This window comes from Phoenix dactylifera, unplaced genomic scaffold (genome assembly GCF_009389715.1).
Source record: "Phoenix dactylifera cultivar Barhee BC4 unplaced genomic scaffold, palm_55x_up_171113_PBpolish2nd_filt_p 001549F, whole genome shotgun sequence".
In the NCBI taxonomy this organism is placed as follows: Eukaryota; Viridiplantae; Streptophyta; class Magnoliopsida; order Arecales; family Arecaceae; genus Phoenix; species Phoenix dactylifera.
Genome location: NW_024068857.1, coordinates 66,644 through 79,964, shown reverse-complemented (window position 1 = coordinate 79,964; position 13,321 = coordinate 66,644). Strand labels below are relative to the sequence as shown.

Below are 13,321 nucleotides of genomic sequence, written 5' to 3'. Positions count from 1 at the left end.
TCTTAGCACGTTGCCTCTCGTTGTTGCAAGGGCGGCCGCTTTGAGTATTCATGGTGATCTTCGCTCTGATACCAATGACGCAGTCGGAGATGGATGTTGCTAGATTTTTGTATATGATGGCTGAAACTTCTTTTCTTTTTTTTTCTTTCTTCATCTATCAATGGCGACCAGGATTCTTAGGGGGGGGGAGGAGGAAAAGATGATGGAAAAAATGGGCTAAGTGGTTCGCTTGGGTTCAAGAGTTGGCGGTTGAAATTTAGAATTGGGCTGATTGAATGTGGGGCAAGTGGAGCTTGATTTGGGACCCAAATCAAATTGGGTTTGAGCATGTGGGCTTAAGGATGTGAAGGGATCTTAAAAATCCTAATGGGAGAAGGACTCTAGGAGGCTTTGGCGTGAACAAAGAAAGAGGATTGGTGGCGTGGGATTTGGATAAGGGGAGATAACAAAGGATCAAGATGAGAGAGTCTCACTCTCAACTAATCTTAGGGTGAACGTGAAAGGAGGTTGGAATCTCACTAAGTCCCTTCAATCCTTTTGATGTTGCACCAAGAAAGAGAGAAATCACTTACAAATTCTCAAAACAATGTAATCTGAATTATTCTTTAACCCCCCTATTTAAAGTAAGAGGTTGGGACAAATATGGACTCTTATCAATATAGAATTTAAAAGAAATTCTTCTCTAACTAGAACTCCTATCTCAATAAGGACTCTTTTAAATTTAATTCAAACAATTGACTCATGCAACTAAATTTAAACTAGACTCCTAATAGGATCAGGACTACTTATGGTGCATGGAAGAGAGTCCAAATTAACTAGAATCTTCTCTAAACACCACATGGAACAAATCAGCAAACTCTTAATCAATTAAGAACTCCTCAATGCTATGGATTCAATGTGATTTATAGCGTTGAAAACATAACTCCAATGGGTCCATATACCCAAACAAAAAAGACTCAAAAGGGACTTGACACGCCCCAACAAATAGGCTCAATCTTTCATGACTCAACACACCCAAACAAGAGGACCCAATCCTCACACGCCCAAAGGGATTAGGGTTAGTGCTCCTGCATCATGATTCTCCTTCTTTCATGCGAATCTACCATTGGATCACCTGCTGCACAAATCTCAAAAGCACTTCAAACTCCATATATCTCAAAGCACTCCAAACTCCATCATCCATCCACCTGCATAGATCTGAAAGTGACTAGGGATGATCCAATAATGGATTTGCACAAAGGAAGGTGAATCCTTCTTTCACTAGAAAGATACAACCCATTTCTATCCTCAGGGCCACAAAAGTTAGATTGGGTTGACCCATAACTTGACTCGATCTAGGCCGCTTAGACTCGATTCCGATACTATTTAAGAATCCATATGTCCAGGTTAGATTTCAATTTGCTCCTAATTCATATTCTAAATCGGGTCGGAGTTTATTTAATTCTAACCTGACTTGAACCGATAGTTATCTGAGTCTAATTTGGATCTTCTAATCAATTTTTCGATCCGATCTGACCCAAACTCAGTATACCCAACATGCACTATATTAATTGAAGGGGTGAATCTGTTTGTTTTTCTTGCTGATAATTCTGACGATCCTAGTTCCCTCTCCCTAAGGGGTTTCAAATTTATATCCATGCTCTCACCCACCGTGGAAAACTCGTTAATATGAAGTCTTAGAGGGTGGGAGTGGAAGAGTTTCCTATGGAGAGAGAGAGAGGGAGAGAGTAGTTGAAAGAAGGAGAATGGATCGAGGATGACCTAGATTTCTCAGACAGGCAGAGGAAGAAGAAGCATTACTAGTCACTCCCCTTGCTAGATTCAGCAGGTCGAACCGTATACTTTATTATTTCTATTTCCTCCTATCCTTCTTCTTCTCAAAGATTGGATTTGATGGCTTTTCATGTTGTTTCAATGGGATTTAGGGTGTTGAGGAGTGCCCACATCCGAACGAGAAGTAGAGAATAAAGTTGAGCAAAGATTTGGGGGCTGGAGCCTCGGCAAATCAAGTTCAGGAGGAGAACCAAAAAAGGAGGCATTCCTGGGTGATTTCATCGATTATCTACAGTAGTTTGCAGGTCCAATTCTTGATCCAATCCAGATTCGAATTTTTTTGTATTGAATCCAGATCTATTGGGCCCAAATTTAGATCACGGATGCGATCCGATCTGACTTTACTTTTTTTACCTAGGCTGAGTCCAGATTCAATATTAGAAGAAAATGGATGGGATCGTGAACACTCGTGTCCTGGTCCAAGCCAACCCATTTACAACCCTCCCTGGAAAAAAAAAAAAAGAAGCGGGCCTCGCTGACTGCCTTGCCATTTAGTACCAAGGAAATCATATCCTCCTGGCATTTTCGTCACGTCCATCAACCACCATTTGTAGCATTAATACTCAATCACGGCCCCTAGTTTCCCCAAAGCTTGTGGGACTATTTGTCCAAACATTGCTAGAAACACAATAAAATCCACGAAGGAAAAAAAAAAAAAAAAGAAGACATCGACGTGTGATCACTCGGTTAATCCTTAGTACTTGTAACCAACCCCCCCTCAATACCGATATGCATGTGTTCGTAATTTTACAGAGGACAAGAAAAAATAAAGCGGTCTGCTGCAAAACAATCTATACCATACATTTCTATGTCTTTGCTATATATTTTCTCTAAGAAACAAAAGAAAGGCTAAAATGGTTAAGAGAAGAGTTCATCTGTCTTTGATGTTCTGTTTCCTTTGATTCTAATTTCCTTCTTCAACCTTTTACTCCCACTCTAACAACCACCGAAGTCCCTAATCGAGAACCGGCCCTTCTCCGGTGCGTTGCCCCCAGCATGTCGTAGCCCAAGGAGTGAGCGACACATCACCGGCAGTCCCGAACCTCATCGGCGCAGCAGGACCCAAACGTGGCGGCCGACGAGGTCCCGTAGCTGTAGATTTCGTTGGTGGGACCTACATGCACGTCGGACCCACAGAGCTCCGGTGCATCGATGCCGACGAGGAGGGTGTCGTCAACCTACCTGCCTGGCACCGCCGTTGGCACGAATGGGCCCCCGCAGGTGGTGGGTATTCCGCGGAGGAGGACGTAGCGAAACCGGTGGTGGTGGTGCTGGGCTGGCGGGAGGCGGGGCCGGAGAGGGCTCGCTTTTGGATGGCACATTGGTGTCCAGTCTCTGGCCTTGTGTCTGCTGCTCCCGTTGTGGCTCTGTTGGTGACAGTGCTCCTTGGTGGCTTGCTTCATTCCTCTTTATCTCTTCTGTCTGCGCCTTGGCTTCTTGTTGGTACATTCTCCTCCACCATGGGCTTCCATAGTCTGACCCTGGCATTAATAAACCAGTTGGAGACTGGAATGGGTGTGGAGTTATTCCTCTGTGATGTCAAATGTTAAGAAGAGGACGTGCATGGAAATGTAGAAAGCTTTGTTTGTATAGGATGCCCAATTGAACGGCTATTGGTTCTATCGTTGGGAGGTGGAGGCATACGTTGTCCTCTTCTTGGCCTGAAGTGCTTCTTGGACCTCGTTTGGCGGTGGGGGAGGGTAAGAGGATGGAAAAGAGCATTTGAAAAGACCACTTGTAAGAGACCGGACCTCAGAATTCAGTGATACCGATATGACCTTTTGTTGAAAAGAATATGCTAATGTTTGTCTTGTTCTTTTTTCTTTATGTTAGCATTGGCTCTGAATGATATGGCGGGAAAATGGGAAATATTACTGGTCCTTCGAATTCGGGCTATGTTTGAACTCTTGATGTGGTTGATGAAATAATGAAAATCGAGAAAAATGGGAAGTGACAAAAAGAAAAGAAAACTAATTATTCAAGTTCGATCCACCGAAGTCATACAGCACGGCGGGCAGTACAAACGTTTCGCTACAATACTGTTCCAAGAATTGCTTTGACTGAGCATTCAAGTGTAGAAAGAGACCGGAATCCAAATGAAAGTGAAGGGAGAAAAGTATAACAAGAATAATTAAAATCCTTCTAGGAGAATTACTATTTTCTGGGCATCAATTATTCATGGGTTTCCGAAAAGCTGGTGTCTCTTTTATAATTGAGGGACAAGAGGACAGACCTGGTTTCTTGATAAACCTGTCTGCCTTGCCAACAGATGCTTATCTGCGTCACTTGGGTACCTGAGAACAAAAGACAAAGTGAGGAAAATGACATCCGGCCTGCCCAGAAATCCATAGTGGTCATCCCTATTCATCAATCATGTACAACCAGAGATCTATGCCTGCTTTTATGAAATTAAATGGCGAACAAAATGACTTAATAATTGCTGTCTTAGGAGTTCTTGCTGTTGTGGAATCCATGCATATACAGAAGGATGGAAGAAAGAAAGAAGCTTTTTCCCGCTGTCTTGGTGTAAAGACAATGCCTAAGGACAATGCATTGCTGAGTCTTCTGATAAAAGTAAACCCAGATTACAGAAAGGACTACTGCTTGCAGCAATTATTGTTAAATCAGAGCCAAGAAATTAAACCGACGAAACCTAATTCTTCACACTGTTAACGACTTAGATTTAAAGTTGGTGAGTGGATGAGAGAGGAAGAATGGTGTCAACTGCATTGCTACTGTTTCGCTTAAAAGGAAACTAAACAATATGTATACTAATAGAAAAAGTGGAAGAACAAAAAGGCCCTGAAACTGTTGACAGACCTCGATCGGCAGTAGTGTGTTATAAAAGAAGTTTAGATACAGAAATATATAATTAAGAAGCATGTCCCGTATAGAGTATCAGTTCTAACTCATGAACCAAGTGGAGGACAGGAAACTAGCTAGGTTCTGTTAACTAGTACTATAAATACATATTATATGAAAATTCTGATGTGGATAGAAAGGAGAGAACACATACGGGTGAAGAAAATGCTCAAAAAGCCAAGCTCTCAGAACATTCACTGAGCGTTCCGGTAGGCCGCGCTGAGGCCTCCAAGCCTCCTGTTCCATCATGCCCATCTGCTGGAAAGCTTTTTGCTGCCGTAGGCTTTGGTCTACCAACCGAAGCCTTGGGGTCTCCCCCTTGGTCAGGCCTGAGCTGCTCCCAGCTTCCTTCTCGCCGAGGAGCTCGCATGTCTGCTTCAATTGTGCAGCAATTGCATCCTTGAGACACCGGAAATGGCGCGACATGGCCTTCTGGGCAAGTGCAGTGTATGGTGACGCAGCCCCAAACCCCATGACTGAGTCGAAGGAGTTCACCACCATCTGCATCTGGTCACAGTAATTGTTGTATCTTCTGTCGACCTAGGGAATTGAGAAGCAATCTTGTTACCAAAACCGTTCTAGTACTTAAGATCAACTCTTCACCTTCTTTTAATTTTACAAGTAAATATTTCATTGGAAACCACCCCAAGTTGATAAAATCCACAACAACTCAAAAAATATACTGCATTAATCAACTAAACCCAGTAGAGAGAGAGAGAGAGAGAAAGATCAAAAGAAGACCCACTGTAAAGTTATGAGCTCTTTTATTTAAGATGCTTAATTAAGGCATAGAGTTGATGAAAGCCACAAAACTGGAAATTCGTCTTGCCTCGGCTGAAAGTGGGTGCCGTCTCAGTTTGGAAACCTGTCAATTTTCATCGGCCGCTGAGTTTCCATGAAGGAAGGAAAATTACATATGAGGAGGTGGGAAAGAACTGGATGACCTCAACATTGTCGAAACTGTTAGATCTTAGGGTATATTTACATGGAAAGATAGCATGATGGAAGCGCCAGAAATGGAACCAATCAATGCTGGAACCGAAGGCTTTTCGCACCAGTAGAATGATTGTGTGGAAGAGCCTCGCACGCCCAGTAGGTATAGATAGGTGTATCTCTTTCTGTTGTGGGTGAGCCAGTAAAAAATATGACCACCCCTGTAGGTCAACTCAAATAGAAATGTATTGGCTCGGTTTTGCAGTTGTACTACGAAGGGTAACAATAGACCTATGGAGGTGGGAGCCAAACAACAACCCTTGCTACAATATGTGATAGGGCATGGAAGAAGACGACTAGAGTGGGCCTTCGGGTGACGATTTCCCCAAATGCAAAGGCCAACTTCCTCATTGAAACTACCCCTAATAGTATTCCACCCCACCTATTGGTATTGATATCATTACTTATAGATAAATCCAAAGAAATCTCATTTGTAAAAATCTGAGATCAACCACCTCATTTAAACCTTCGGACGCCAACTCCATTTGCCCGCTGGCCTTCTCTTTCCATTCAGGAAGAAAAATCCGGCCAACCAACTGGAATTCTTGTGGCTCTCCTGGTTGCACTTACAAAGGACAAGCCATAGGAGGTGGGGCTCTAGATGAGAGAGAAAGGGAGAGAGCAACGGTAAAAGTAAAAAAATCCCTGTTTCACAAGTGATAAAAAGTAGGACATACACACACACACACACACACACACACACACAGAGAGAGAGAGAGAGAGAGAGTTTAATACATGCCTCATCAAGCATGGAGATGAGCTTGGCCTTCTTCCTCTGGTGCTCAAACCTATCAGCAGGAGACAAAGGAGGGAGGTCCTTAGAAGATGAAGAGGACCCGGCGACGGAGCTAGAAACGCCTCCCCCACCACCATGGCTAGGGTTAGGGTTTGAAGAGCTGCCGCGATTTCTCCCTATCCTACTCCCCTTCAATTGGCCCCTTCCAATGCTGCAGAACTCTTCCAAGAGCTCCCGAACCGCCCTCGCATACCTGGAGTTCCTGAGCACATTTACCGCTCCCATCGTCCCGTACCCTATGTGCACCAGCTGGCCGTGAGCCTGACCTTGTAAGTGGTGGTACTGCTGTTGTGCTTGATTGTTGAAGTTATACAGCACCCCATCTCGAATCCTCAGCTCCTCGGCTTTCGGCATCTCGAATTGCTGCAGTGATGATGATAGCGATAATGATAGACCCTGGCTCTCCACCACACCCCCGCTGAATGATGCCTCGCCGAAGGACTGGAAGGCTTGGTGGTGGTGGTGGTGGTGGCGGTGAGTGGGAGGGGGAGCTGGTGGTGGTGGAGATGGAGACCTTTGCTGCTGCTGCTGCAGCAGCAGCGGTGGCGGCAGCGTCGGATTCATTAGAAACAGCTGCATCGTTGCTGTGGAGTCGGCGTTCAGCCCAAACATCGGATGCCGCTGCTGGCTGCCATCGTGGTGCTGCTTCCCTGTCGAGTCACCAAGCGAGCTCAAGTTAGTACCGCCCAGCACCACCCCTTGTCGGGTGGCACCGTACCAGTCCCCTGAGAAGCCGGCCATCAGCCCGGGCCTCTGGGGTTGGCGGTAGTTCGTGGAAATCTGGCCCGAGAGCAGGTCACAAGTGGCAGGTGCAGGCATCGTTGGGAAGCTGAACATCTCGGAGAGCATGTTGCTGGCCCCGGCGGCGGCGGCGGCGGCGGACTCATAGATAACGGAGTCCTGGCCTTCCTCCTCTATGGGGACAAGCGGATGTTCTTCTGGCTCGAGTCCTTGCACTCTTAGCTTCTCCCGCCGGCTTTGCTGGGCGACGTGGTGCTGCAGCTCTTGGCTGGCAGACCGATCGAAGCCATCAGAGAAGCTGAAGACGCCCTGGTGGAAGCCTTGGGACATAGAAAAGGGTGGTCGCGAGACGGGCTTCGGAGGACTGAGGTAGGCGCAAGAGGGCTGAGAAGGCGGCGTCGCTATTCCCATGCCGGTGTACCAATCATCATCGTGGCAGACCAAAATTCGGATTTAGCTGCCCGTACCAATTAAGCAACAATTAATCAATTGACCGGAAAAATCTAGGCGCAAGTTCAGAGACAATTTAACTGAAATCAAGATGATATATAAATATATTGAAGAGCAACGAAGGAAAGGACGAATTAAAGAATCGGAAGATTAAAGTAATTGACTTTTTCTTCTTGTTCTTCTGTGTGTGTGTGTGTGTGTGTGTGTGGGTGTGTGCGTAATCTCTTTTTTTCATCTTTCCCTCCCTCCTGGTGGTGATGCCTACTTCCTTGTGTTGTTGGTTCGAGAGGGCTCTAGACTTTGAAGCCATCGCTGTCTTCCTGTGGGATTGAAGGCCTCTTCCAGACCTCCTCCATCTTTGTCTCCCTTGTCTCCCTCCTCTCGCTCTCCCTGTCTCTCTCTTTTAGCCCTTTCCTTCTCCGCTCCCCCTCTTCTACAATCGCCTTCGGAAAGGGAAGAGCAAGAGGGGGAAGAAAATTACAATGGAGGCCTATCAGACAGACCAAAAGAAGAAGGTCGCTGTTCCTCCTCCCCCTTGGATGGTACCCCTTATTATTTTATTATTCCCCTCCTTATGTAAAAACAGCGACAAGAGAAATGTCTGCACTAAGAGAGAGAGAGAGAGAGAGAGAGAGAGAGAGAAAGAAAGGGCGAAAACAAAAGGAGGAGACCTCCCTTTTCTTTTCCTCCAACTTGACTCCCACTGGAGATGCTAAATGATCTCTAGAGCCCCCCATTCATACACCTCCGAAAGATAAGGGCCACCCCTCCACTTCTTTATGAAAACTAAGTTGGATGGCTCCTCTTTTCTCTTGCGAAACGCACACTAGTTTTTAATAAAACTACCAAAACATGCAGGCCTACTTGTGTCATTCCAGGGGCAAAAACCCTGGTTTTCTCTTCTATCATTGGTGTGCTTGTTGACTTTGGAACGCCCCTAGTTAATCCCCAAGCCTCCAGCGGCAGGTGTGCAAGAGGTGGGGAGGTGAAGGTGTTCTCGCCATTCCCCTACCTATCTATTACGGGGCCCATCTTAAAAGAGGATATGATGAGGTTGTGAATCCCAAACCATCACCATGAAAGGGTCTCCGCGTTTGAGCTAAAGATAGCTAATGCCGTCGTCCGATTGGTATCGGTTCGGCTAGGTGGTCCTGTGGACCGTTCGATTTTGTCGGCTCTTCATAGAGAGTGGTGATCCAATAGCATCTTGATCAATTATTGGACCATTTGTGATTTCGACACCACACCGACTGGTCTCATACCTTGATCATTCTGACCTCGTAGTCCCTCAAAATCATCAGTCAGCCTAATTAATCATTTTTGATCCAATTAAAGGTTAGATGTGAAAAGTTATCTACCATGGTTATCTAATTAATCATTAATTTTAATTAAACTCTCGCCATGGAAATATGGTTATAGTTCAAATTGTTATGGCATCGAAGGATCTAGAGCTATTTTAGCTTAATGTCAACGAAGAAGATGATAGCGGCATCGGTGGACCAGGTTGTTACATGCTACCCTTAATTTTAACCAGCTGTCCATAATTTAATGGAACAGTGAGATTAGCAATTTGCTGCTTAAAGTTTTAGTATATGTGTCAATCATTAGAGCCGATACAAAACAACTAGGTGCACGTCACATGAGCTGGCAGTACAATTAGTGCTTCTTCCCTAATCACGCGCAAACCTCTTATACTAAACTCAATGGTTATAGAGAACATCTAATGGAAGCTGCAAGCGTGGTTAGTTGTGCGGGTGGATCACAGCACGTGACGAAGAAGACAGGTTAGTCACGTGGGAAGGGGAGATGGTTACGTATAACTGCCGAGGTAAGGAAGCCTTTATGTCGATCCCGTAAGTTTTGCACCATCCCTTAATCTTGGGGTTGGTTTGTTTTATAGGTTATATCCACTTTCGGTACTTCCCGAGCTTCCGTGGGGTTTTGGTTCTTGCATATTAATTACACTAGAAAAAGAGGAAGGAGCGACTACTGCGTGCTTGTAAGATCTCAACAGCAAAACGGATTGACGAGTGACAGGCCAACCATAACTTTCTCACTCTCTGCTCTCCGGAGTGTCACCTTTTGGTCTGACGTCACGTGAACGTCACCCTCCCTCTCGTAGGCCTCCTACCCCTCCCCCTCTTCACTGGGAGGTCTGTTTTGCGTCACGAGGCCTGTGTGTGACCGGACACGTCAGCCATCCCATGAAAAGGATGGCTGGTTTTACCTCAGGGATGGAGACTATATTTTTGAGGTGCTGAACGCAGCGGGTTGCTAAGATCGGCTCGGGATCTTATGTGGTGTGAGATTTGCATCGCCGCCAACAAGAGTTGGACAACCATCAACAGCGACACAGTATATATGCTACGGAAAGCTATCACCAGTGTCGCATCATCACGACGAAAAAGAAAAAAAAAAAAAAAAAAAAAAAATCCATCTCGGTGTTTTTTAAAATCTGTACCAATATTTATAAGCGTCATAAACTATTTTTTTTAAAAAAAATTATTTAAAAACTCTAACCCTATAGGCCTTGAGGACGGCTTTCTGGGGCGGTTTTTGATCGTCCAGAGGCGAGAAGAAGAAGAGAAAGAGGCGAGGGAGGGGGCCATCATAGATTTTGATGAGAAGCAAGCAATAAGGAGAAAGAGAAGTTCGCTAGATTTTGATTATGTCTAGCTTGCCGTGCTTCCTCCAATTGATCTTGGCGTGAAATCATCGCACCATCGTAGAAATTTTCACTCAAACATAAGATATCTTCAAAATAGGGCAAAATGAAATGAGATCGGTAAGAGAGTTTACGGCTCATGAGATTTGAAGTTGATGGGTAACATCTCCTCGCAAGTAGTTGACATGCTATTCCAGTCTTCGGCAGCGCCCTCGGAGAAACCCTAGCTAGGAGATCTCGGGATTCTTCTTCGCGAAGGAAGGGGATCATGTTGAGGACCCCTCCTCCTCCTTGATCCATGGCATGACCTCGAGGAATCGGACACAATCATCGAAGAGGAGCTCCAGCGCCACTGGAAGCATCTCTAGGGCATCAACTATTGAGCGGATTACGCGGCGAAGTCGAGGGTGTGAAGAAGGGGAGAATGGCGATGTAGGCATCGAATGGAGGGCAGCGGAGGTCGCCAAAGGGAGAGATCTTGAGGAAAAGCTGCCGGATCCCGTCTCCGCCAGGGTCGGGGTGGTGCCATCAGTCAGAGAGGGGGGTAGAGAAGTAGTGGGAGAGGTGGAGTGCGGTGGAGAAGTAATGGGAGTAGTAGAGTGGAGGTGGATGTCGAGGGACTGGACGGAATCGGGGTTGTCCGGCTGGAGGAGGAGGAGGAGGATGTCACGGTCGTTGAAGCCACAAGGGCCGAGGGTGGGGTGTCTTGGAAATTGTACCGTAAGAGTCAATCGTCAGCATGTTGATGATTAATTTTGTAAATGAATTGACAAATTAATAAAATATTATTTTGGCATTATTCATCATTTTTTTTACATCTTTAAATAAACTCTTGTAGTATGATGAAGTCCTTAGGATTCTTTTATGATAAAGGAGGATTTATCTGTAAGTCCTTAAACCAATTTATGACCAAATAATATGCTATTAATAGGACAACAACATTATCGAGTTTAGGTCGTTGTGTGACATATACGTTGGTTGTCCTCTTAACCTAGGAGTGTGGAGACACTAATATGTCACACAGGTGAAGTGTAGGAGTACATTTCACTGAATGTGACCAATTCCGGAATGCTCTGTTGTCAAGAGATGTTCCGAGTGGATATGGGTATATGTGTCTCTCAGACCTAAGATCACCACGATGATTAGTAAGCAACTCACTGTACTTTGGTATCGGACTAACTGAATTTCTAATTCAAGGACGGAAGGTCACTGGGTACTGTCAAGTACTTGTGAAGTCGGTGTGTGAGTCAAGATGGAATTGACCCCTTCTGGTAACAAGAGATAATGCCCTTGTGTTCAATTTAGCAAAACCTTGGCTAGGATAATTCTTGTGAGGAGTCACAAGATTTGTAAAAATTGAATCACAGAGTGGACGTACTATTACAGATTTGATAGAACTCTGATGTCATTGCCACGACCCCCGCCCCGTTCCCGGCGGGCCGCCGCGACGGTCCTAGGGTGCGGGTAGGCATAAGGCCACCAGCCACCGCGTAGAACCCTACTACCTATCAATCATCAATAAATCTTGAAAAATTTGGCATGATACATGCACAAAATGATCACTTTTTCTATAGTGACCTGTCAGGATTATTTCAATACATACAACAACACTACCTGTCAGAGCAGCAATCACATAATCTGTCACATAATGAACCTGGACAATATATATCAATACATCATCTCAGGCATATAACTCATCTATATAAAAATCTGGTTCCCATTCCATCCATGGTCAAACCCATATCCACAACAGGATCTATGACTGTAACTATGCACTATATATAATAGAAGGTTTATAATACACCAAAAGGTATAAACCTCTATTTACATTATACTATACTATACTATGGAGCGGCACAGCTAGCAGGCAACCACTAATCCTGCTCTTCTCTATACAATACCTGCCCTGCAATCAAAAACACCAAACTGGGGAGTGAGTATATAAATACTCAGTGAGTGGAGTAGAGAGTACTATGCACATGAGACAAGATATAATCATGGCTCGAGGTAAAATCTCAAGATCAATAACAAGATGAACATGAACTCAACATAAAGAATATGGAGTAAATCATCAATATCACCACAATCAATATCAACTCATCTGAAGCATATATGAAATAATCAAGTAAACATATATGCTACTCATGAATATGCTCAACAGGTCATAGTACTGAATCATATAAATCAGGCGTCAATAGGCTGAATCATCAACAAGACAGCTATCGGGAGGTGGGTTTTACGCCCCAGGCGAACCAGCAACAACTCCCTACTGCCATATGCATACATCGAATATGACACCACACCAATATGTAAATCACCACTAGACAGCTGTCGGGAGGTGGGTTTTACGCCCCAGGCGAACCAGCAACAACTCCCTACTGTCACATGCATATGCAGGATAAGACACCATACTAATAATGTAAATGCTAGACAGCTGTCGGAAGGTGGGTTTTACGCCCCAGGCGAACCAGCAACAACTCCCCACTGTCACATGCATATGCAGGATAAGACACCACATTGATCATATAAATGCAGGCCAGTATCCAGAACAGAAATCCATCTCACATCTACATACTAAACGGCACCTCGCGGGAATTCTACATCCGCGGAAAGCCATACTGCACCTCGCGGGGTCTTACTATGCCCGGCGGCAAGCAGAATATAAGTCGTAGGACCGGCCGATCCTACGCCTAGGGCCGTGTCCCCCCTAGGAAGGGACTGGGCTCCGCCCACCCAGAAGGCTACTATGTGCACAAAGGCCGATGTTCAACCCCATCGACTATAGGTGTCCTGCAGATACTGCCAAGCCATGCATAAATGCCATAATGCGCCCTCCCAATACTCTACTAAAAAGGAGTATAATCAACATTACCACTCACTCGGCCACGACCCAATTATAACTAACATCAGGGTTGGGAGTGAGGAATCACGGGAGTACAATGCAACTCAATATACCATGAGAAGGGCTCTACAAGTCTTTG

General features: G+C 45.1%; 1 protein-coding gene across 2 annotated transcripts; it reads right to left on the bottom strand.

The window, feature by feature from the left end:
• Window positions 1–3,982: 3,982 nt before the first annotated feature.
• On the bottom strand, window positions 3,983–8,431 carry LOC120104016 (BEL1-like homeodomain protein 2). Of its 2 annotated transcripts, XM_039122497.1 has the most exons (4): window positions 7,941–8,430; window positions 6,428–7,682; window positions 4,850–5,235; window positions 3,983–4,127 (listed from the first exon to the last, which is right to left on the bottom strand). In XM_039122497.1, the coding sequence occupies exons 2-4, from the start codon at window positions 7,634–7,636 to the stop codon at window positions 4,040–4,042; spliced, it is 1,683 nt and encodes a 560-aa protein (XP_038978425.1). In that variant the 5' UTR covers window positions 7,637–7,682; window positions 7,941–8,430; the 3' UTR covers window positions 3,983–4,039. The 2 variants fall into 2 exon arrangements, with proteins under 2 accessions (XP_038978425.1, XP_038978426.1); XM_039122498.1 differs by having other exon boundaries at window positions 6,428–8,431.
• Window positions 8,432–13,321: the final 4,890 nt, after the last annotated feature.